The sequence below is a fragment of the Myotis lucifugus genome, unplaced genomic scaffold, assembly GCF_000147115.1.
Source record: "Myotis lucifugus unplaced genomic scaffold, Myoluc2.0 scaffold_103, whole genome shotgun sequence".
Taxonomy (NCBI): Eukaryota; Metazoa; Chordata; class Mammalia; order Chiroptera; family Vespertilionidae; genus Myotis; species Myotis lucifugus.
In genome coordinates this window covers 4,080,597-4,104,251 of record NW_005871151.1, presented here as the reverse complement: position 1 = coordinate 4,104,251, position 23,655 = coordinate 4,080,597, and the positions used below count along the sequence as shown (strand labels likewise).

The window sequence follows — 23,655 nt, the reverse complement described above, 5'->3', positions numbered from 1 at the left end:
AGACAAATGTTACGGGGTTATTTTTTTTTTTTTTAAAGGAGAGGGGACCGCTGTATATTCCGGGGGGGCCTGAGTCCAGAGACGTTTTTCCCCCCAAAAACAAAAAAAAAAAAACGAGAAAATTTTTTTTCTGTAAAGCGAAAATCCACAAAGCCCCTTTAAAAACGACCTTGTTGAGAAAAAATTAACAATATCTAACAACCTCCACCACCCCCCTTTAACCCAGGGTTGGAAGAACCTTCCCCCCAACCCTCCTGAAGAATTTTTTCCCCTCCGCCCCATAGAAACCCCTCGGAATCTTTTTAAAATCCTGATTTCTGGGCCTCATCCTCCAGAAATTCTGTTTCTTTGTTACTAATGTTGTGGCCCCACCCCATAACACAGAAACAGAATTTCCGGAGGATGAGGCCCAGAAATCAGGATTTTAAAAAGATTCCCAGGTGATTCTAATGTGCAGCCAAGGTTGAGAACCACTGCCCTAGAGTCTTCGGAGGGAGCATGGCCCTGCCAACACCTCGATTTCACACTTCTGGCTTCCAGAACTGTGAGAAAATAAATTTCTATTGTTTTAAACCACATACGTGTAATTTATTACAGCAGTTCTGAGAGGCTAATGCACCCTCCTTAGGAAACTAAATTCTTGGAAATCTTTCTTTTGGTTTATTGCTCATGTATATCAAAGCCCTTCCCCTCAAACTGGAAACATATGATAGTATACAACCTCTTTTATGAAACAAACCTTGGAATATCAACAAGTTGAGATAACATCTCGGATATTTAAGTAGGTATCTAAATATGGAAAGCGGGCCAACGTAAAAGCTGGAAGTTCAAAAATGAATAAAACAATTTTTTTTGCCATGTTGCTAACTTACCTCATCCACCACTTTGGAGAAGTAGTGAAGTGTAGAAATTACTTCTTCATCGCCTTTGCCAAGAGCAAAATTCTAAGACCAAAGAATAAGAGAGCCAGGTATTATGGAATGCTTGGGAACTCAGCACCACGGCCTCACCCACCACACATACCCTCCACACCAACTTCCTTTCTTCTTCCAAGAGCAGGGCACGCTAGAGCGTCTAGCACACAACTGCCCCTCCCAAACTATTCCTTCGTTGGCCATCACCCTCTGTTCAGACATCATGGTATCTGCATTTATTTCCTGGAATTGTTAGTGTCAATTCATTTGTAGTCTCTCAGGGACCATGAACCCTCCCTCAAGGGCAGCTGATTAATTCTGTAGGCTAGTGAGAAGGCATCATACAGACTCTAAGATAATCACCAGTGAGAATTTATCAGGGGAAAGGAAAAGGCAAGAAAAAATGGAAATGGATTATGGAAAAAAAGAGAGGGAAAGGGGGAAGGAGGATAGAAGGTCTCTTAAAAAAGCCTTTGGAGAATTTCTTTTAAAGAACTCCAGTTAAGAAAGTCCTGAGCACAACATCACATGCCATATAAGTATCAAGTTACCTGTTTCTCATATGCCAGGAGCTGCTTAGAAAGCTGTTGTGTGGCCAGGCACATTTCATTCTGCGGAGAAGAGAAAAGCAAGTAAGACTTGTCCAATGTGTATACAGGCACTGAAAAATGGCACCTCAGAGAATTCCTTTAAAATATGTGTGTAAAATAATTATTTTGCTCAGAAATTATTTGTAGAATAAAAGGTTAAAGCTTGTGCCCCGCCCCAACCATTTACAAAGTATTGCTCCTGGTTACTGAGTCAATAAACAAATGTAAGGAACGATTATAACAGGGTCAACAAAGACATGGTCCCTGTCCTCCCACAGGGCTTACTGGGAAAGCAGACATCAAAAAAATAGTTGTAAGCATAATGAGAACAGCAAAGGGAATACTGGATGCATTAGGGGGTTCTGACAGGAAGAGCCGGAGGGTCTGTAAGGAAGAGATGCTTTAAGCAGACCCTGACGAAAGACTGGGAGTGAGCCATGGGGACAGCTTTCCAGGAGGGACTCTCCTGTGGGAAAAGCGTACAGCCTGTTGGAAGAGCTATAAAGGGAGAGGAGTGGAGTAAGGGGTACAGGGCACGGAGGCAGGATGAGGCTGGCAGGGCAGGCAGAGCTAGGGCACGCAGGACACGGTGGCCCAGATTCAGACTTCATTCTAGGTGCAATGGGGATTTCAGCAGCACCAGGACATGATCCGATCCTACCCAACAGCACTGGGTCGGTAATGATGGATTGTAACACAGAAGCACGGCTGCAAAGCCGGGGAGGCCCATTTTGTGCCAATTTTCACTGTCCATTTTCCTCTTCTCTTACTCATCCCTCTAATCTCTGGCTCCACAGCAGTTTTCTGTAACTATCCCCACCACCAATGCATCCAGCCTAGAAAACGTGTCTTATGTTTCCCAAGCTCGGTTAAAGCTTCTCTTTAGATTCACGGCTTATCCCTAACAGAAGGGCAGAGCCACCAGGTCTGGCCTGGAGGAGATGGAGGTGGGGAGAGGAGGGGCCGGCCTGCCTTGGCCTTGGTTCTCCTGAGTTTGCTGTTCCATTAGGGGCAAGGCCTCAGTTCTGCAGAGACTTTTCTATTTTTCACGGTCCTTCTTTGCAAGACCCAGCAGAGCCTCATCCTCCTTTTTTGGACCCTCTTTACAGCCAGCTGGCTAACCCTTTCCCTGACTTCCTTCAGTTGCTCCAAGGAACAGGCATTAATGGACCCTGAAATGTGGCACTCTCCCATTTTCCCCCAAAAAAAGCCAAGCAAACATAATGAAAGTTCCTGGCTTTGGCATCCTACTGGGGTGCTACCCCTTTTAAAACCAGCCAGAGCTGGCAGCCAGGAGGAAGGCCAGTGACCGGTCCACAAGCACTGTGTCAGCATCCAGACAGGGACGTGCAGCAGTTCCCAGCACACAGCAGGCACTCAACAAATGTTTGGTGAATGCATGAACAAGTTTAGAAGACTCATCTGAATTCTAAGTTTAAAACAATACCAGGAAATCATGGTGTCAGGGAGGAAAATACTTCCTAATCCTACAAGGAAACGTCACAAATGACTGGACAAGGATGAAGCAACAGCCAGAAGACAGCCCATCTTCAGCAGTGTTGTTTTGAAGATCAGAGTGCATGGGAACAGGGTCTTAGCCCAGCCACTGGGCTAATTCTCAGCTACATCAGAGACTCTCTTACTCCTCTGAATTAGTAGCAATGGGTTTAAAATGGATTTGTTCAAGCTCCCTTGGCATCTGCCTGGGGCAGCACTTCATAGACCCACAGAATCACCCTAATAGCAGCAGCTAACATTTACAATTAATTTACAATTAATTCATGCCAGAAGCCACCCTAAGCGCATTCCAGGCCTTAGCTCATTTAATTCTCACAACCCTGTAAGGCAGGTTCTAATTATTAACTCAGTTTTACAGGTGAAGAAACAGGCACAGAGAGGTTAAGCCACCTGTCCAAGGCCACACAGCCAGTCAGCAGCTGGGCTGGGATATGAATCCAAGTTTGCCTGATGCTTAAACAGTACTCTCTAAAATCCCAAGTCCTGCTAAGAGATAGTAGAGAAGATCTCTGCTTTAGGCTAGAGTTGACAAACTTTTCCTGCAAAGGGACAGATAGTAATTATTTTTGGCTTGTGAGATACATGGTCTCTGTCACAACTGCTCAACTCTGCGGTTGTCGCATGAAAGCAGCCAAACCAACAACATAAATGAATGAGTGTAACTTCATTCCAAAAACACTCTACTTACCAAAATAAAAAATAATAATAAAAATAGGACAGGATATTGCTGATCCTGCTTTAGACAGTAAATGTCTCAGAAGGCCCACCTCTCGGCCACCGCTCCCTCAGCAGGCTCTCCTTTAAGCTACACTATTTCAGATTCAAGAATCATTTTCTATTCTTCTAACTCATTCTTTTTTTATTTTATTTTTTTATTTTGGCTAAGTCTAAAATATCACTCCCTCATATCTGTATCCTTTACAGACTGGCCAACAGAGATGATGCCACCCTCCCTGCCTTCAAAACAAGCAAGGGCTACGGGCTGCTTGAATTCTTCTCTTCTTTCGAGCTTTCTGGTAAGCGCTGCAAATGTAATGGAAAAACTGGCCAGGCAGCTGCCAGCATCAGACTGCACCCAGGCTACAAGAGAGCATGTGTGTGTTGCTCACACGCCCGCCGCAGCATAGGGAAGCGGGGCACGACACACAACAGCTGCTCTCCAACACCGTGTCCAGTGGACTCTGCCACGTCTCCCCTAGAAATCCCGTATGAAGACGCTGTATATTTTCATGTGTGTGACTTCAGGCAGCAAGATTCTGTTCTATCAGCACAATTTCACTGGGAATAAGCCAGAAGCACAAAATGGTCCGTCACGCATCCTGAAAAGAAACAAACCTTCCCTGTACAGAGCACCTTACAAGACCAGCTGTAACCTGACTCACCTTACTGTACTGTAGACAAAGGTTTATGAAATGTTTACCATCATCAGCTAATTAACCCACACCCTGTCAGGTAAGCCCGCACAATTATCTCTGCAGCAAGACTTGCAAAACGAGCTTGAGTAAAGAGTAAATATTGGTAATCATCATAATAAAGATGGCTGCTAACATTTACTGAGTTCTTCCTAGTACGTGGCATTGCTGTCAAATGTTTTTCATATATGATCACATTATATCCTAACAATGCATCTACGAGGTAGAGAGGGACTATCAGAAAGGACAGCTTTCTAAAATCACACAACTTGTAACTGGCCAGGCAAAGACTTAAGTCAGACCTGGCAGACTCAAAACCCAAAGCCCAAGTTCTTAACACCATGCTATTCTAACCCCAAACCCCACACGGCAGCTAGTTAGTACTCAGCGGGCAGGCCCCTGAAGGGCCTGTGATAGGAACATAGATCCCACACTGTTCTAGCTGTGGTCCAACAAAAGAGGTGGCCTCTTAGATCCTGAATGGGTTTGAGAGTCAGGTTCTTTCGATGCTCTGCAACAGCAATCTGCTTACTACCTGTGTTCCTTGCTGCCTCCTAAGAATCCTTTAAAAAGGTGACCCGGTGAAGGGTTTACTGACAGGATCTCCTGTTAAACAGAACTTCCCAAGGCTGTCGCCAAGGCAGGAAGACCAGCGACTGGCAACCCCGAAAGGAAAACCGAGCTTTTGGCAAAGGAGTGTTTACCTTACGGTGGCACAGAGCGCTTCCCAACTGCAAAGGCCACCTGAAAGCCCCCAAGCCTCTGCGGACGCGCCACCCATGCTGAGTGTGAGGGAGAGGATGGGAGCAGGGGCAGAGGAAACCCACTACAGTCAGCCACAATGGAGGCATCTGCTTTGACCTATTCCAAGTGTGTGGCCATAATGTTGCCTCCAGCCAAGGGGCTGACAGTCCCATGTGCCAGTGCGTACCCCAGAGCTGGGGTCAGGGCTCGCTCTAGCTCAGGAGACCTTGGGGTGGGAGGCACATGGGAGGAGGGGGAGTGCCGCAGGAACGGAGGCAGAAAGCTGAGTTTGGGGCAGGCTTTGATTCTGGAGGCAACAGGGAAGCCCTGAGGGAGTTGGGCAAGAGAATGACAGGATCGGACATGAGCAGAAGAAAAATCAGGAGTGGCTGTGGCAGAAGGAAACACTGAAGGGGACATGGCACGAGGGTCAGGAGACCACCTGAAGAAGTCAAGTGAGAGATACAAACGTCTGAGCCCGAACCAGAAGGAGGAGAAGGTGGCAGAGATCTGCGGGGTATTCCTGAGGCCAAACAGCAGCATGTTCTAAGTGGGGAAGGAGGTGGGAGTCAAAAAAACTGGGCTCTAGTCTGGATGATGGATGGATGATAGCGCCCTAGCTAAGGACCCGAGGAGGGGACGTTCTGAATTCAGTCCTTCATTCGACACCTGTGTGTCACATTCAGGGGGGGAGGCATGGTGCTGGGCATGGGAGACAGAGAATCTGCTCCCAGGGAGCTCACAGTTCACAGAAGGACAAGGAAACCCCACGTGCTATATTGTAAGTGCTCTGACCAACAAGTACACAGGCACCTGGGCGCACAGGTGCATTCTGGCCAGGAAGGGAAAAAGGTTAGAAAGGAAAGGTGTCAGGCACATCTCGGACTTGAGGTCAGTCTTAAAAGCCAGGAAGACCATTTGGCAGGGGAGGGGGTGGGTGGGGGTGTCTGGCAGCAGGAATGGCATAGAAAGAAGAGCCAAGGAGTGGCTGATGCTCAGTTCACGAACCTCTGCTGCGCTGTCACAGGGAGCCACAGAAGCATCTGAAGCCAGGGAGGGAAGGGCAGTTCGGATGTGATAAATGTAGCTGTAGGGTGGTGCAGGGATTGAAGGGGACACCTCCCTGAAGACAGTAAGACCATTTAGGAGAATGCTGCAATAGCTCAGGTAAGAATATGCATCTATTCAGACACTACAGAGGTTTTTAACTTATTTATTTATTTTTTATTAGCCAATAGTTGGAAACATAGCAGATCTTTCTAAGTAACCTGTCTCTGCTTTGTTAATGCCTGAGAAATGCGAAAAACGTATAATGGAGTACTCCATTCCCACCGTGTGCAAAGGCACATCTGACAGTGAAAAGATCAGATGTGACTCCAGGCCTGCTTAAAATGCTGAAGACAGCTTAGACTGCCACTTCATTCTAGCACTTAAGCCAAATAAAATTTAAAATCTCCCCCAACCAGCCACAATCAGCAAAACTGCGCACATAACTTTCCTCTAGTTTGCCTTGCCCTTCCTCTTCCTAAAACAGGTACGAAGGGCATTTGCTATATCAGAATACAGCAATTTACTACGTGGTTCGATTTAAAATATCTTTTATGAATATTTATCATTTATCGAAAGCATAAACCTGGTTTTTAAAATATAATGAAAAACTACATCTTACTAATAAGTACCTCTGTTTTTAAAAATAAAACTGTATCAATCTAATTCCACAGATCTAGGTATAAAGTATTTAAGGAACAATGTTAAGTAAACCAAGAAAACATAACTTAGTGAAAAAAGTTGAATGAAAACATTGGGAAATAATACTACATATATATAAATAAACCCATCAAAGAGGAGTCAGGAAAGTTTTCTTTTTTTAAAATTAAAAACAAAACACCTAAGTCTTTAAACCTGAGAAACCAATGACCCTGACCCAGCTGATGTGAAAGCTTGGTGCTGCTGCTGATTCTGGCAGCACTAACCAGCTGTTCCCGCTAGCCTCTGCTGCAGGAAATGCCGAGGCAGGAGGAAGGGTTTCTGGCTGGGAGGAGAACCCATGTGATGGTCATGTGGTGTGAATTAAAAGCCAGTTACAGCCTTTTGGAATGCAAAACCTACTTAGCTTTGGCAAAACGTAGTTTTCTGGCTCAAAAGACAAAACACGTAAGAGAGCGCTTGAACATCTCCAAGCAAATGACTCTGACAGATATGGAAAGGCAGAGCAGAGACCCCTGGGAGTGGCAGGGACACAGTCCCTTAAGTCTTGGTGTTCTTATACCTTAAACAGAAAACAAATCATTTCACGACAATATTTAAATTGCTGAACAGCAAACAAGTTCAGATATAAGCCCAGTAAAAAAAATTTTTCTATTTTCTTCAATTCTGAATAATTAGGAAAAAATACGAAGACATACAATATAAATAGGGCTTTAAAAAATTGACAAAGTATGTGCCCAGTTTCTTTCTGCATGTCATACCAAAGAAGCAAGCAACATTACAAATCAACACAATTCGTTTGGTCAAAGAATTAGTTCCAATTAGTAAGCTATAGTTGCATTATACATTTTAGCTTGCAAATCTACATCTCTGGCCTGACCTCTGGGTGATTGACATCCTAGCCATCACACACACACACACACACACACACACACACACACACACACACCGCTTCCTGTGTTTTCCCAACTATCCACACTGATGTTCAATTCAAAGACCTGGGCATTACTCTTGATTCATCCTTTACCCACCCGACCACTTCACATCCAATCAATTTCTGATCCGTGCACTAAATACCTCTGAAATTCATCCACTTCTTTCCATTTCTACTGCCACTAACCTAGATCAGGCTACCATTCCCATGCTTAGTATTAAGGGTTTGGGCTCTGACTTCAGGCTTACTTGCTCTGCCATGTATTCATGGGATGGACTTGGACAAGTTACTCATCAACACAATTCTTAATCCTCTAGCCCCGTGGTCGGCAAACTGCGGCTCGCGAGCCACATGCGGCTCTTTGGCCCCTTGAGTGTGGCTCTTCCTAAGCCTTAGGAGTACCCTAATTAAGTTAATGACAATGTACCTACCTATATAGTTTAAGTTTAAAAAATTTGGCTCTCAAAAGAAATTTCAATCGTACTGTTGATATTTGGCTCTGTTGACTAATGAGTTTGCCGACCACTGGTCTAGACCTATATAAAATGGGGATAAGAATAATACCCACCTCACAGAGTTGTTGAGAATTTAAATGAAATGATCCATGTAAAAGTATTCAATAAACCTCAACTCTCACCATCATCCTCCTTTTAGGTGCCCAGCACAATTCCGCTGGGTCCCCTTCTCTCCTAGAACTAACACTCTGAAGTAATTGTTCTGTCTCCCAGCCCAACTGTAAGCTCCTAATGGCAAGGACTGAGTCCACATATGACATGAATAAATGACTAATAAAACAATGATGATAATAATAATGATTACATAGCATATTAAGAGCTATCTATATCTATCTATCTATCTATCTATCTATATATATATATATATATATATATAAAAGCCAAGCGACCAGAACGACTGGAACGACCAGTCACTATGACGTGCACAGCAGTGGCCAATCGGCCCAATAGGGACCCTGAAAGGCCCCTCCCCCCAGCCATCCCTGCCCCTGATCCGCCCTCCCCAACCCCCATCCGGGGTGGGGCCGGCCAGCCAACTGCCCGAGGCTCCCTCCCCTCACCCGCCCCCCCCCCGACCAGCCCGCCCTGATCGGCCCCCATCGAGGTGGGCTGGCTGGACCCCACCCGTGCACAAATTCGTGCATCGGGCCTCTAGTATAATAATGACTATACATGAGTATTAATATATATTGTTATTATGCACTGAATGTGGTATTTCTTTAGAGATCATCAGTGAGGAAAAGAAACATTAACATGTACAGCATTCAATCAGCAAAAAAAAATCAATAATCAAAAGCATCAGTTGCCATAACATTTTGATGTGTAACATAATGAACTTTATTTTTAAGTAACTCTCAAGTCTTCTCTTGAAAAGTAACATACATGGGCACTTCTTGATCTTAAAAAGATTCACTTTTGCTACTCAGCAATTTATTTTCCATGGTTTTGCAAGCCAGAGATAGTTGTTCCTCAAAACAAAGAAGCCACCAATAGTTTCAGAACTGTGACTCAAGTCTTTTCAGAGGAGCGCTTGAAAAAACATCTTTACCCACCCGCACTGACATCTAAGACTGCCTACTTATGAGATAGACAAAGGGCATGTTTCATAATACTGAACCCACTCATTCACAAGTAGGAAGAGGAGACTCAGATGTTTCCCTTTGGGGTTGAATTTTTAAAAAAATTGAAAGAGTGATGTGGTCCCTTTCTACTAGTTACAGAGAAATCACCCTCTTTTTTTCAGCAATGAAAACAGATTGTCCTCAGTTTTTGAAGGTGGACAGAAGTGAGAAAAACAAATCTGATTTTATTTCAAAAATTTAAATGGTGTTTTACTTCAAATTTCTCAACCCCCTGAGGGAAGTTCCAGATGAGGGCAGAGGGCCCCCACTCTGCCTCTCGGGTGAGGAGCAGCAGGATACCTGGGCTCCGTAGACGCGCTGCATGGCCTGGAGCAGCTGGTTGGTATAATCCGTGAGGGTGCCAGCATCTTCTTCAAATACACTCAGTAAAGAGCGAGTCTGCAAGGAATGAAGAGAAGAGAACAATGTTATTTCTAAGTGGAAAAGTTACAAAGGAGGTAGAAAACACATACCCAGAAATCGGGGGAGAAGGTGCCTGCTCTCTGACTTTATTCTTTTAGGTACTAGTACAAGTTGATTCCTAAAGTTTTAATTTAGGACTCCTTTTCTAATCCTTTAGACCACAGAACCGGGGCAAACAATACAATTTGAGTATTGGGGCCAGCAAAGGAAAGCCAGTTTTTTAAAGATTAAGACTCAGGGCTATTATCTGTCTCTACCTCAGCACCAATAAGTCTATCCAATTAAAAAAAAAAGTGTTAAAAGGGCAGCCTCTCCCTTCGAGCCCATAAATTGAACAGCACGTCAGGCCTGTCTGTGCACCCAGGGCGTGGACACCAGCACTGCATCACCAGCAGCTAACCATCTGTCTGGTTTCTGCTGTCTTGGACATCTTGCAAGAGGCTGTCACTCTTTCCCCTTACAGTACTACAGTCAATTTCCATGTCTTTCGTCATACATTATCCAACCAATTTTCAAACTCACAGCCAGGAAATTTTGTGTACCCTGGGTCCACCAGTGGTAGATCTGGGCACAAAACTCAAACAGCAACTTAACAAGAATTCTAGTTCAGTTTCTTCGGGAAGACTAACTACTCAGTGTTCCGGGAGCGGGGGAGCAATGTCATTGGTGAAAGGTATCTCCTATCCGACACACGCTGAGCAGTAAGGACGTAGTTATACATTGGATGGTGTCTGAAAAAGTACCAAGGCCGCAGGTAAGAGACCATATCTACTCAAGGGACTTCTGTTAATGTGCCCAGCAGAGTAGGAATGTAAAATACCACGTTAATGATCATGGGATCTCTATTTCAGAAAACAGACCTAGAATGGACAGTAAGTTATGGAAATGCCTTTATGAGGTGATAGCAAAGCACTTTACAATGAACAATCCATGAAAGCTTATTATTTCCCTACAAATAAGTTCCAAGTCCTTCTTTCTTCTTCTAACCTATCTCTGGTAAGAGAGCAATGACTGACCTCAAAGCACCTCAATAAACTGGAGCAGAAACCTAGGCACTTGGAGAGTTTGTTCCACAAACTCTGGTGCCCTTCACAGCAGTACACGCTTAGCCTGGCTTTGCCCCAGGTAATCACTGAGGCTAAAAATACCTGCTCTGAGACCACTGTACTCTCTCAGGACAATCCTTATCCACAGGACCAGAATGCAATGAATAAGGAAAATGGAAGACCGGTTTTTTTAAAAGCTCTCAATGAGATCAAAATATCACAGGGTGCAGATAGTGTGTAATTTGTCTGCTAAAACAGAGTTCTTCAAACTTTTTACAATTAAAATCCACAGTACAAAACACATTTTACCAAAGAATATCATTAGTATGCATACACACAGACTTTTTTCTATTCCATTCTGTTCTGTTCCACTTGTAAATAAAATCTCGGTGTGTCCTACTGGATCTAATCATCCATTAATGGATATCAACCAGCAGATAAAAAACATTGGTTTAGAATTCTTCATTCCTTTTCTTTAAAGTATACTTTTTATTTTGGGGGGAAAAACGATTGTTACAGGACATTCTTAGAACCTACACTGGATGGTCTATCACTCTCTATTCATTCATTTACACATGCAGCTCTGCCTTCATCCAGTATCTGGTGAACCATTGTGCTGGGAACTGAGACTCAAAGGTGATGAGAACCAACTCTACATTCTCCAGGAGCTTAGTCTGCTGGGGCCTCTCAAAGGATCTGGGATCAACTTGGGACCCTATCAGTCCTGGATCCAAATTTGCAGAGTTAATGAGATAATGAGTGCACATAAAGCACCTAGCAGTGCCTGACATATAGTGATAGCAAACGATACTGATGATACAAAAGATAATGAATTTTCACTGCTTATTATATTCTGGACACTAAAGGCTTTACATGTATGATTTCATTTTAACACTACAGCAACACCGTTATGTAGGCAGCTGTCCATAAATGCCATCTAATAGTAGAGGACCTTTCCCGGTGCCAGTGCTGTAGGAGCCCACCAATGTTATGATTCTGATATCTTTCTTTGCTATAACTAATATGTCTAGGAGAATGGGAAGGAAGGAGAGGGATACAACTGGATTGGGGAGATTTAATTTTTTTACTACAACTGACATCCATTTAGTTGCGTCCTATTTATTGTTTTCAATACTTTTAGGAATAAAATAGAATGGAAAATGGGAAGTAAGATGAAAAGAGAGAACTTCTGTAAATATCCTCCACGAAGAGAATAGAAAGAAAACTAGCTACATGCGCCCGACCAGGAACAGGGTAGGAGGAGCCTGCAACCGAGGGAAGGGAACATGAAATTAAAAATGGCGGCAGAGTAAGTGGATGCTGCATGGACATGCTCCCAGGAACAAACTGGTATTACAACTAAAATACAGGAAAACTTTCTGAATAATCAACGGAAAACTCGCAGGAGAGAACCTTGACACCCGAGGAGCGAAAGTGGAGACCGCATAGAGACTGTATCCTTAAAATTGTTTTCCTTGAAATATTGTTTATTGCATGTAACATTATTATACTTAAAATCGTTTTTCTTGAAAATAAAAAATAAAAACAGGGAGAGAAAAAAAATATAGAAAACTAAAACTACCATTTACTCTGTACCTATGTGTCAGACGCTGTGCTGAGCACTAAATATTTGTTACTTCATTTAATACTTCCAACAACTTAACCGAAGTAGATGAGAACCAACCCCACTTTACAAATAATGAAACTGAAATTCATCAAGGTTAGGAAACTTGCTCAACCTCCCAGGGCTGGGAAGCAGCAGGGCTGGGATGTGAATCCCCGTGTGGCTGGCCCCAACCGCCATGCTTCCTCCACTGTGGGAGGCTGCATCTGTCCCCAGCAGGGTAAGTTCTACTTTGGTCCACATCTCACAGTCCTGCCTGAAGGCAGGATAAAGGCTGTCTGGCTGGCTTCTCTTTGGTCGGCTACTGTCATGCTCTCACCTATGATAACTGCCAAGAACCATATCGCAAGTGTTGTTTTTCTTTCTTTGGACATATTTACCATGACACCCATTAAAACTGACAAGAAAATTCCAATCTTCCCTTTGTAATTTAACTAGCCATGATCTCCCCTAGAAAAAAATAATATCCCCAGCTATCTCAGACACTTTTTGGATATTAGGCAACATAGTAAAAAGCTAAGAAAATTCCTTGGCAAGCAGAATGGGGAAAACAGACAGATGGCTGATTTAAACTGGCCCCATCCAGCACCCTGACTCACCTGCTTCTTTCTCCTTTGCTGGACCACTCCCTTAAGCATTAAGCTCGCGGGACAATCAGGTTCTGATCAACATTAAATAACCTTAGGAGCAAAGCCTCATGTCTGTTGACCATAGAGACAGAGTTTTGGTCAAACTAGAGATAACATCTAGGCCTCACTTATGTTTCAGCTCCCCGCCCAGAAAAGAAGCAAAACCAGACAAAGCAACACCATGACTGACATTAGGACCAGATACAATGACTAGTGACCCCCTACCCTAGTGCCAACCAATCAGTAGAGACCATGACCCTGAAAAAACCCACCTGGAAAGTTGATGAATATTTCTTTGAGATCCTCCCTTGAGACTTCTCCTAAAATCCCCCCTTTTGGAAAACACATAAAAACCCTTAAGGCAAAGGACCAGTGCCCAGGCCTTCCCCACCCCCCTCCTTTCCTCAGCATGTATCTTTGCTTCCCTTCTCCTAAGCTCTAAGGGCCCTTCTTTTGCCTCTGTGACTTGTTTCCCAAGTCCACACAGCCCAGCTGGCTCACTGCTTCTGCCTCTGTGACTTTCTTTCTAAAAGGTTAGTCAACTTCTTGTGCTAGAGTTCTTGACCCTGAATTCTTTCTTTGCAGAACACAAGAACTAAGGTCTAACACTACCACTAACAATACCATTTACCAGCTCCACATCTGCTTAAACTTGTATGTGGAACAGGAATGTTCTGAGGCATAAGGAAGGAATGAGACCAACGACCAGGCAAAGATACACCAGTTGTTCAAAAATCCTACAAAAATATCAGAAAGACATTGGTGCATATCACTTATAAAGACAATAACAGCAATCATTTATGGAGTTACAATGACATGCAAGCATGAAGACACTTTACTTATGCTATTTATTCTTCAGAAGAATTCCATTAAGTACCTATTTTTATTCTAACTTTAGAGGTGTCAAAACACAAGCTAAGAGAGGTTGAGTAACTTGTCTAAGGGTAACAGTGGCAGAATCAGGATCTGAATTCCATCCTTTTTCTACTACCCTATACTCTCAAGAGTATGCCTGGCCAGAAACACAAAACCTGACACCCTATGGACACAGCCTCAGCTCCACATCATCCCTCTATCTTATAGGAACTGGGTGTTACCTAATAAAATAATCCTAGACATTTTTTACTAAAGAATAGCCATATAATTACATAATGGCATAATTTTAATAGCTCTGATTATAAAATATATGTATATACAGTGGGGCTTTGATTTACGAGTGTCCCGGCTAACGAGTTTTTCGAGATACAAGCCGTCTCTCGGCCGATTTTTTGCTTTGAGTTGCGAGCTAAAATTCGGGTTATCAGCCAGCTTCAAATACCCCACCACTAGTTGGCGCAGCGAACGGCACAGTGAATGCCACAACATCAGCCCAGCATCACATGTCTCACTCGTTCACTTTTTGATTTGACGTACGAGTAATCTGAGTTATGAGCTCCGTCACGGAATGAATTAAACTCGTAAGTCAAGGCCCCACTGTATTTAAATTATATATGTAATTATTTTGTAATGTGAAAACAATTAAAGCTCTTATACCTAACATTTGGCAGAGGGAGAGAATGGTCTCAGTAGAACCTTGTCTACTGAAAGGAAATGTACTATAAACAAAGAGAAGAGTGGGAGAGGGAGGAAACCCCTCCACAATGAAGACATAACCACCATGTTGTGTTCTGAGGCATCTTGCTTGACTAAAGACAGGCCTGGTTTGGTTAGAGAGGGCTATTCCCAGCTGGACTACTCACTGCATAATCTCAGAACTAAGCCTTTTATCTCTCTGTGCTTCGATTATGCCAACTGCTAAGGAAACAAACAAACAAAAAGTTAAAACCAAACAGCAAGCAATAGTGCTTTTGTCTTCTCCTTATCTCAAAAGTGGACTATTTACACAAAAGAGAATAAGCCCCCGAAGAAGTATGGGCTGCATCACTCAACGCTGCATTTGTGTTCCTATCACAGCAGTATGCACACTGTACTGGAACTGCTGCTCTCCTTATCTGTCTCGGGAACAGACTGTGAGGCCACGGAGGGCAGGCACACTTATCTCATTTGTCACTACTCCCCAGCATCTAGCAGTGCCTGGCGAGAAGCAGAGGGTCACTAGCAAACAGCAATGGAGACAAGCATCTCAATGCCTAAAACTCTCCATGTCATGCATCAGAAGTAACCAGAAATAATACTAGTACCAGCCGTATGAGACATCGTGCGGTACTAAAAAGGAGGACTTTAGTAGATGTGGTTAAGGTCTGGCAACTGCTATTCATCTCTTCCTGGGTCACTATGTTCAAATACAAAAGCTTTTGTGTTCATTTAATGAATCCTGTGCAACCAGGTTACTGGAGCAACCCTCATAACTACTCAACAGGAAACTAGAGGAAACAAACAATAGGTGGTTTCTTAGGATCTTTTCCTTTCAGTGAAACAACATTTTAGGTCACTGATGACAGAAAAGCCAGGTGTTAGGTAGCTGGGCTAATGTGAACAATACAGGCAGACTGCTTGGGTTCCAATCCTGACTCTGCCCCTTGATAGCGTATACTCTTGAGCAAGTTATTTAACTTCTCTGCTCCTTGGTAATTTTAATAGAGCACCTACTTCAGAAAATGGTTGTTGGGAGGATTAAGTGAAATAATATACGTAAAGCATTTAGAACAGTGATTGGCATGTGTGATATAGGTGTTTGCTATTGTTTTTATTCTTTACACATAAAACAAAGGAGCTGGATTAGATTCCTTCCAGTTTCAAGTCTATGAGTTTCCTTGGGAGTAAAGCTGCACCAGCCACATGCCCCATCCAAAAATGTTAAATAAATATGCTTTGATGATTACCAAAGACCTTCTTGAAAGTTAGCATCCATTCAACAACCTCACCAAGAAACCTAGTGGGGTGACACCCAAATCTCAAAAGCAATGACAAATTCCCTACATGAAGAGGAACATTAAATAGGAATGACAATGCCTCTAAACCTCCTCCTCCACATACAAGCTCAGAGTTACAAACCATGGAGATGCAGTACAATTTTAAGCTTCTAAAGCCCCTTAAAGATCATCTGCTCCATGTCCCTCGTTCTGCAGATCAGAAAACTGAGCCAGGATGGAGATATACTAAGTGACTTGCTCAAATCACATGAGCCAGAATTAGGACCCAAGTCTCCTGTCTTGTTTGCCAGGCCTCTTTCTACTTACTGCCAGCTGAGAAAATCCTGTAAACCACTCAAAAATAGTGGCTTGTGAGAGACAAAAATTCAGGTAACAAACATATCAGTGAGAGCAACAGTTAGTGCAACCCCTCGAAACTGGCTCAGCCATCACCATGCTCAGTTAGGAAGGCAATGCATCCTTGCACCTCTGTTTCTCCAACTTCAAAGCATATGAAAATCCTTGTTCAAAATGTTAGTTAGACAATCTACACTACTGTCTTCGACCCCACGCAATATGTGTGAGGACGGACGAAATGACTTCTACCAAGGGCTTTGGTCCCAGCACATGCCAGACGTGTGGAGACTTCAAAGGGGCCTTTGAAAAGTCCATCAGACCAGCAAATTAAAAAGACGGAATCACAGCTTGCTTACAATGCCTCACAAAGAAATGGGCACAAGGCAACGAAGCCCAGACACACAGCCCCTTTGATGACGTATTCTGAACTGGAGCGATGCAGGGTGGCTGTAGGTTAAGCCCACAGGATCACCCCGGGACTACAATTCACTGAGAAGGAAAAGGAAAGGACCCAAAAGACAAGAGAAACTGGGAAAGGAAAAGAGGTCAATCTCATTCTAATTTTTCAGGAGTTGGGACTCCAGGGAACAGACTTATTTAAATAACCAGGGAGGCAGAAGCAGGGGAGTAGATATGAAGCTGGGAAATGTTAATGGAGAAGAAGAGTTCCCTGGGTGAAGGCGCACTGAATCGCGAGCGAATGCCATTCTTCTGCACTCATCTGCTGGGGCGCACGCACACACCAGCCTTCACCTGCAGAGCTCAGAGGACCTGGCTCTCATCTCGGGGCGCTAATGAAGTCCTCCTGCGAGACAAATAGGGCTGCTATGGTTAATGTTCTCTTCACAAATGGGAAAGCCGCGCCAAAGGGAGGCCTGGTACCGCGGGGGAGAGCCAGGCTCTGCCTCCCACTCCGGCCCTAAACCCACCAGGTCCCATGACATCGCTGAGAGTAGAGACGATAATAATAGAGGCGACTCCTCACTAACAATGCACCAGGCACTGTCTTTAACAACTTTACAGGCGTCTCCTTATTTACTTGTAACAATCCCGAGAGGCGGGTGTAATTATGTCCCTATTTTACAGATGGCAACACTGAGGCGCCGGGAGGTTAAGTTCTGTGCCCGCGGCACTCGGCTAGTCCTCGGCGGAGCGCGAGTCCAGGCCGGGCAGCCTCGGGTTCAGGGGACTCTGGAAAGGGGTCAGGACACAAAGGCTCGGGCCTCGGGTGGGGGGCTTGCCCGGGTCCTCCACTCAGCCAGGGGGGACGCCCCCTCCGGGGACACCCGGGCTCAGGACGCAGGGCCGGGCCCGCCCCCCTCGCTCCCGAGGGGGCCCTGGGAGCACTCCCAGCCTCCACCCCGGGGCGGCCGGAGGGGCCTCCTCGGCCTCAGCCGGCGGGCGAGGGGGGCCGGGCGGCGGGAGGTACCTGGGGGCTGTCCTGCAAAGCCTCCTCCAACAGCAGCTTGTCCACGGCGGGCATGGTGCCGCACGGCGGGGCCGAGGGCCGGATGGAAGGACGCAGGGCAGGAGGCGCGGCCGCCGAGGCTGCTCCCGGCTCCGGAGACCAGGCGGACGCTCTGTGCCCGCGACCGCCCCGCGCGCGCCACGCCTGCACAGGGGCCGCCGCCGCCTCCCGGACCTCCCCCCAGCCCTCTCCTCCCCTCCATTCCTCTCCCCTCCCATCCCTTACCCCCCCCCCGCCCCCGCACGGAAAACAGGAAGTGTGGCGAGCGCCTTGCCGGACACCGGAAGTGTGGCCAACAGCGGGCCGGGCACCGGAAGTGTGGCGGCCCCTTCGCTGCGCCCTGCGTTGCGGGAAGCCGCAGACCCGCCGGCGGCCCCGCTGCCTCTTGAGCGCCTGGGGCGCTGGTCTCCGCGGTTAGGGGCCCCTTCCGTATGCCAGGCAGTGCAGAGAGCCCGAGAAGGGAACCGAGGGCGGAAGATAAGGCCTTATCTGCTGTGGCTGCCCAGGAAACCTTTATATCCGAGGAGCTGGGAGCGAACAGATTTTGCTGCTGTGACTCGCCACTTTTTTTTTTTTTTTTAACGGAAGGAAAACCCTCCACTTGCACACTTTTTCTAGTTAAATCTCAGTGCCCCCCGAAACAGCTCTGAGGACAGAAGGGTCACCTAGTTTTCAGATAACTGGAGGACTTAGTCATTTGTGGTAATCAGACGTAATCGTTTGTGGGGGGGGCGGCGGGGGGGACCACAGCAGCTGGATTTGAGCGCTATGATTAGGTCTCATCCTCGTGGCTCATGTGTTGTCATTTTGAAAAATTTCATAATCAAGTGTGCCCATACACTGAAATGTTGCGGGTTCAAACCCAGCTGAGACACACATGGAAAGGCAACTGATCAATGTTTCTCTTTCACATAGATATCTCTCTCTCTCTCTCTCTCTCTCTCTCTCTCTCTCTCTCTTCCTCTTCCCCTCTTCCCCTCTCTTTAAAACCAGTAAGTTGCCCTGGCTGGTTTGGCTCAGTGGGCAGAAAGTTAGTCTGCAGATTGAAGGGTCCTGGCTTCGATTCCGGTCAAGAGCACATGCCCAGGTTGCGGGCTCCATCCCCAGTAGGGGGCATGCAGGAGGCAGCTAATCAATGATTCTCTCTCATCATTGATGTTTCTATCTCTCCCACTCCCTTCCTCTCTGAAATCAATAAACATATAAAATAAAAAAATAAAACCAATAAGCACGTCCTTGGGTGAGGAATATATTTTTATATATTCTAATAGGGGTATGTATATATCCCTATTAAACTATTGTGAGGGTGGATTTCAAACATTCACCCAACTGTGTCTGAAATCGCTGGGTGGCTGTGAGGTTGGTGACAGGAAGTACAACCATGGGCAATTTAGAGCTGCCGTATCCTTTGGCGAGAGAAGGGATGAACTCTATGGAGCTGTAACCTCTTACCCATTGAAGACTATTGGGGAGAAGGATGCAAGCTCTTTCCATAGACACCTATCTATGTGTTCTGGAATAACCAGGACTTTTTTAGTGACAAACAGAGAGGCAGGCTTGAGAAAAGGTCACGGAGAGCTTTGCTCAAGTTTTGAAGCCTTGGGCTCAGTTTGTTATCACCTCCTTGTAACTCTGTTAGGAATTAAGTCTTAAATTTCCATTTGAACTCATAAAACAAGACAAAGTGTAGAAAACTAAGGTTTAAACTTCTGCAAAATTAGCATCCAGGCCCTCTGGTGCCCGTGACTTTCAAAGTGGGAATAGTCAGAGCCTGGGAAACGCTCCAGAGAACTCATCGTCTGGTACTCATTGTTGTTGGTCATGAAGCAGGAAACTTGGAAGTTCAATAGCATGAATGTCCCTAAATTTGAAGTCCTGAGTTTATAGAAAGGAAAGTAAGAATACAGAACAGATTAGGAACAAAGTGTGGCATCGTGGAGAGATGATTGACTTTGGAGTTAGACACACCTGCATTCGAGTTGCGGCTTGCTAGCCATGAGAGGTTGGGCAGTTCTCTAGCCTTCCTGAGCCTTGGTTCACTTCCCCAAGGTATGGGAATACTATCTATCACAAGCTGTTTCCGTGGGCATGTGGCACGGGTCCTGTATTAACCAGGACTCTTTCAGTCGAAAGTGACCGAGCCCTAACTCCAATTAGCTTAAGGAAAACATAAAAGGCTGGGAGAGGGTGGAGGGGAATGAGGAGAGGCTGGGTTTCTTAGATCTTGTTACCTGGAGGGCAGAATGAAGGGGGATCCAGGAACTCAAAGTCACTGGGCTCACTGCTCATCCTCTCTGTATTGGCTTCACTCTGACCTGAGTCTCAGGCTCACTAGAAGCAGGGTTGTTTGGCAATTGCAGACTCACTTCTGGTGCTGGGACACCTCCCAGCTTTAGTTTGAAAAATCCTAGGGAAGGGCTCTGATAATCCTGGTTTAGGAAATCTATCTGCCCACTCCTTGGACCATTAGCTGTGGCCAAGAACCAGGATGAGCCCCAGCCCAGGTCAGAGCGACACCCTTGAGGCCAAAGGAGGAGGGGTCTGTTATCAGAAAGTGTAGTGAGAAGCACTGCATGGACCAAGCATGAGAAGTCTACCCCAGGTCCCAGACCAACCTTTACCTTCAACCCATCCCTCCTCCCTCACCCATCCCACAGTCTCTCTTCCTCCTACTCCACATCTCAGTGGATGGCAACAGACAGGGGCTGAAGCCAGAAATCTGGGAGTCAAGCTATATTCTTCCCCCTTGCTTACCTCTCCTATGGAATGAATCACTGGCCCTAGTACTCTGCCCACCAACTCCTTGCGCATCCCTTTCTCTCCATCCCCCTGACCCTGCTCTCACAGAGACCTCATCAACCTTTCTCCTTGTTATCTCTCTTTCTCTTGTAACTTACACACTCTGGTAAGAATTGTTTTTCCAAAATAAAATAGTCTTGTAGTGTGTCTTCCTTGCTCAACAGTTTTTATTTCTTGTTTTTTTTTGCTTTCTTTAATCCTCACCTGTGGACATGCTTATTGATGAGAGAGAGAGAGAGAGAGAGAGAGAGAGAGAGAGAGAGAGAGAAAAGAAGAAGAAGAAGAAGAAGAAGAAGAAGAAGAAGAAGAAGAAGAAGAAGAAGAAGAAGAAGGAGAGGAGAGGAGAGGAGAGGAGAGGAGAGGAGAGGAGAGGAGAGGAGAGGAGAGGAGAGGAGAGGAGAGGAGAGGAGAGGAGAGAAACATCCATTGATTACCTTCCCATACTGACTGGGAATTGAACCTGCAACCTTTTGGTGTATGGGACAATGCTCCAACCAACTGAGCCACGCTGGTGAGGGTGGGAGATTTTTTAATGGCTCCGCATCAAAGCCAACTACATAATTTCTGGGACTCAGTGCAAAATGTTTAGAAAGCAAGGAGAAATGCCATTAAATGTATTAAAATATGAAACTTCCTCCTTTCCATTTTTTTTTGTAGTGTCTCTCTCGACTTGTCATGGTGTTCTTATTTGCCATTTTATGTGAAGAAAAATTCAAATTATAAATTATGGCACAAACTTTATTGTCCATTTTTATATTGTGCAATGCCAGTTTTAAATGCAAATATGGGAGCCTTTAACTCATACGTGATACAACTTGTACTTTGTAGCCCATTGCACAAAACGAACCCAACTGTTTTATCTCACTTCTTAGTATGCACACATACTATCAATAGTCGGTGGGAGCTGGTGGCTTCCATAATATGCTTACCTTGTACTTGCTCAACTCCCACCCATAATAGGTCTGCAGGGATGCAGTGCTCTCGGGCCTTCATGAATCCCACATGTGAATGAAGCAGCAAGATAATGCATATTACAAATACCTTCTCTGCTCATGGGCTGGCTTCATTGTCCCATTGGACTTTCCTTACAAAACAAACACTCAAAGACAAAATTATTAAGAATTTTAAGACAGCCAACAGCAGAACAGTAAAGCAAGCACAGGGCCCTTCTGAGCATGGGGTACTGTGGGACTGAGCAGGTCACATGTCCATGAAGTTGGTCCTCCTTCCTACTTTCTAGAAGGTGAGTTCAAACTACTTCAAATGAAATACCAGACCCTATATGATGGAGTGAGGCCTAGGCCTTATCTCTTTCCTTTCTCAATGTACTCTTCCACTTTCTTTGCCCCCTGAATTTTTCCTCCTGCAAGGATGAACTTCTCGTCATCTTCTCTCACACCCTTCTCTTTGTCTGAAATGTCTGAGATCCTCTGCTCATCTTACAGTTTCAGTTCAAAGGCTGCCTTGAAAGTCTGTAAAGACTGCCTTGACTCTCCCAGGGAGACTGAGATCTCTTCTCCGATGTTGCCTGCAGTCCGGTGAAGCCTGCATATTGCATGGTCATCGCCATTGCTCATGTGCCTGTCTCCCCAACACTGTAAGCTCTTCAGGGGCAGGAACTATCCCTTTACTGTTTTGAGTTCCAAGTGTCCAGCAGAATGTCTGGCAAATGATAGACCTTGTTCAATAAAATCCCTGTGAAGTGAATGAAAGAATGAAGCAATGCCTGGCATACAGTAGGCATTCATTCATTAGTTGATTCTTTCAAAAATACCTACTGAGTGCCTACTATGGAATGGGCTCTGGGTCATGTCTTTCCTTCCTGAAACAAATACTTAGTGTCTCCTGCATGTCAAGGCCTATGTTAGGAGCTAGGAACTCATTGGGAAAAAGACAGGCAGGGTCCTTTCCTTCTAAGACCTTAACACTCTCCTTGGCTCTCAGCAAAAGTCATTTACTTCCTCCTCCTTTCCCTGTGCCTCCCAAGAGGTAACTGAATCAGTCATACATATTTTAAGACTTTCTCTGCTTCCACCTTCTGCTCAGGATTCTCTTTCTCTGCACCATTCTCAGGTACCACAAGATGGATGTTTGATCTTGCCAGAGTCATTTTGTTTTGTTTTCTTTTGTTTTTCAACCACTGCAGAGGTCAACATAGAATGAACACAAAACCAGCCCTTAGACCCTGCCAGCTTGGGCCTTCTTATGAAATTATTCCAGAGATTATTTCACTTAGACTCAAGAAAGTCACTAAATGCAGACTACTGTTTTCAATCTCTTCCCCCTCACCTAATTGTTTCTCTCACAAATTTGAGGTTTATTTCCTTGTAGCACAGACCCTATCTGGTAATCAAAGCCTCAGTTAGAGCGCGGTTGGCTCCAGAGCTCAGCTCAGGCTAAGCAGAGAGAGAGCAGGCCATTGTTTGCATGCTTGAGTTCTTGCTGACATAAGCCTGTTTCCACCCTCCCTTCCTTTATCCCTGACCTCCCTTGGCCTCATGTAATTTCTAAGTGTTCTTCGGTGGAGAAGAGTGTCACGAGGGCTTCCTTTATAAAAGCATCCTTTACTCCTACAGAGCTGATTCTCTCCAACCTTCTCCCAGCTGAGATGAAATTCTTTATGCTTAATCATGGCTAAAAGAAGAAATATTTTGGAAAATCTGAGAAAAGTCACTTCAAAGACTATTCATGACGTAGAGAATGAAATCATGTTTTAGATGAAGTTGCGAAAGGGTCATAGTATGAACTGAATTGTGTGCCCCCCCTAACTTCATATGCTGAAGCCCAAACCCTCAATGTGCTGGTATTTGGAGATGGGCCTTTGGGAGGTAATTGGGATTTGAGGAGGTCTTAAGGATGGGAGCCTCAGGATGGGATTAGTGGCTTTATATAAAAAAAGAGAAAGAGAGGGAGATAATTCCCTCTCCACCTTTGAGAACACAGTGAGAAGGCCAGGAAGAAGGCCCTCACCAGGAACTGAATCAGCCAGCACTTTGATCTTG

General features: G+C 45.1%; 1 protein-coding gene across 8 annotated transcripts in view; it reads right to left on the bottom strand.

The window, feature by feature from the left end:
* Window positions 1–17,989, bottom strand: part of APPL2 (adaptor protein, phosphotyrosine interacting with PH domain and leucine zipper 2) — a 42,533-nt gene extending 24,544 nt beyond the window's left edge. For 2 of the 8 annotated variants that reach the window (XR_002830223.1, XM_023757260.1), the window contains exons 1-5: window positions 17,816–17,989; window positions 9,670–9,854; window positions 6,187–6,301; window positions 1,466–1,525; window positions 873–944 (exon numbers count right to left, since the gene is read on the bottom strand). Coding sequence is in view for 7 of the 8 variants with exons in the window: in XM_023757260.1 (XP_023613028.1) it covers window positions 873–944; window positions 1,466–1,525; window positions 6,187–6,301; window positions 9,670–9,854; window positions 17,816–17,869 (486 nt within the window). In the remaining variant the exon portion in view is untranslated. The remainder of the gene's footprint in view (window positions 1–872; window positions 945–1,465; window positions 1,526–6,186; window positions 6,302–9,669; window positions 9,855–17,815) is intronic. The other 6 variants (XM_023757256.1, XM_023757257.1, XM_014459164.2 and 3 more) reach the window with 5 other exon arrangements.
* Window positions 17,990–23,655: the final 5,666 nt, after the last annotated feature.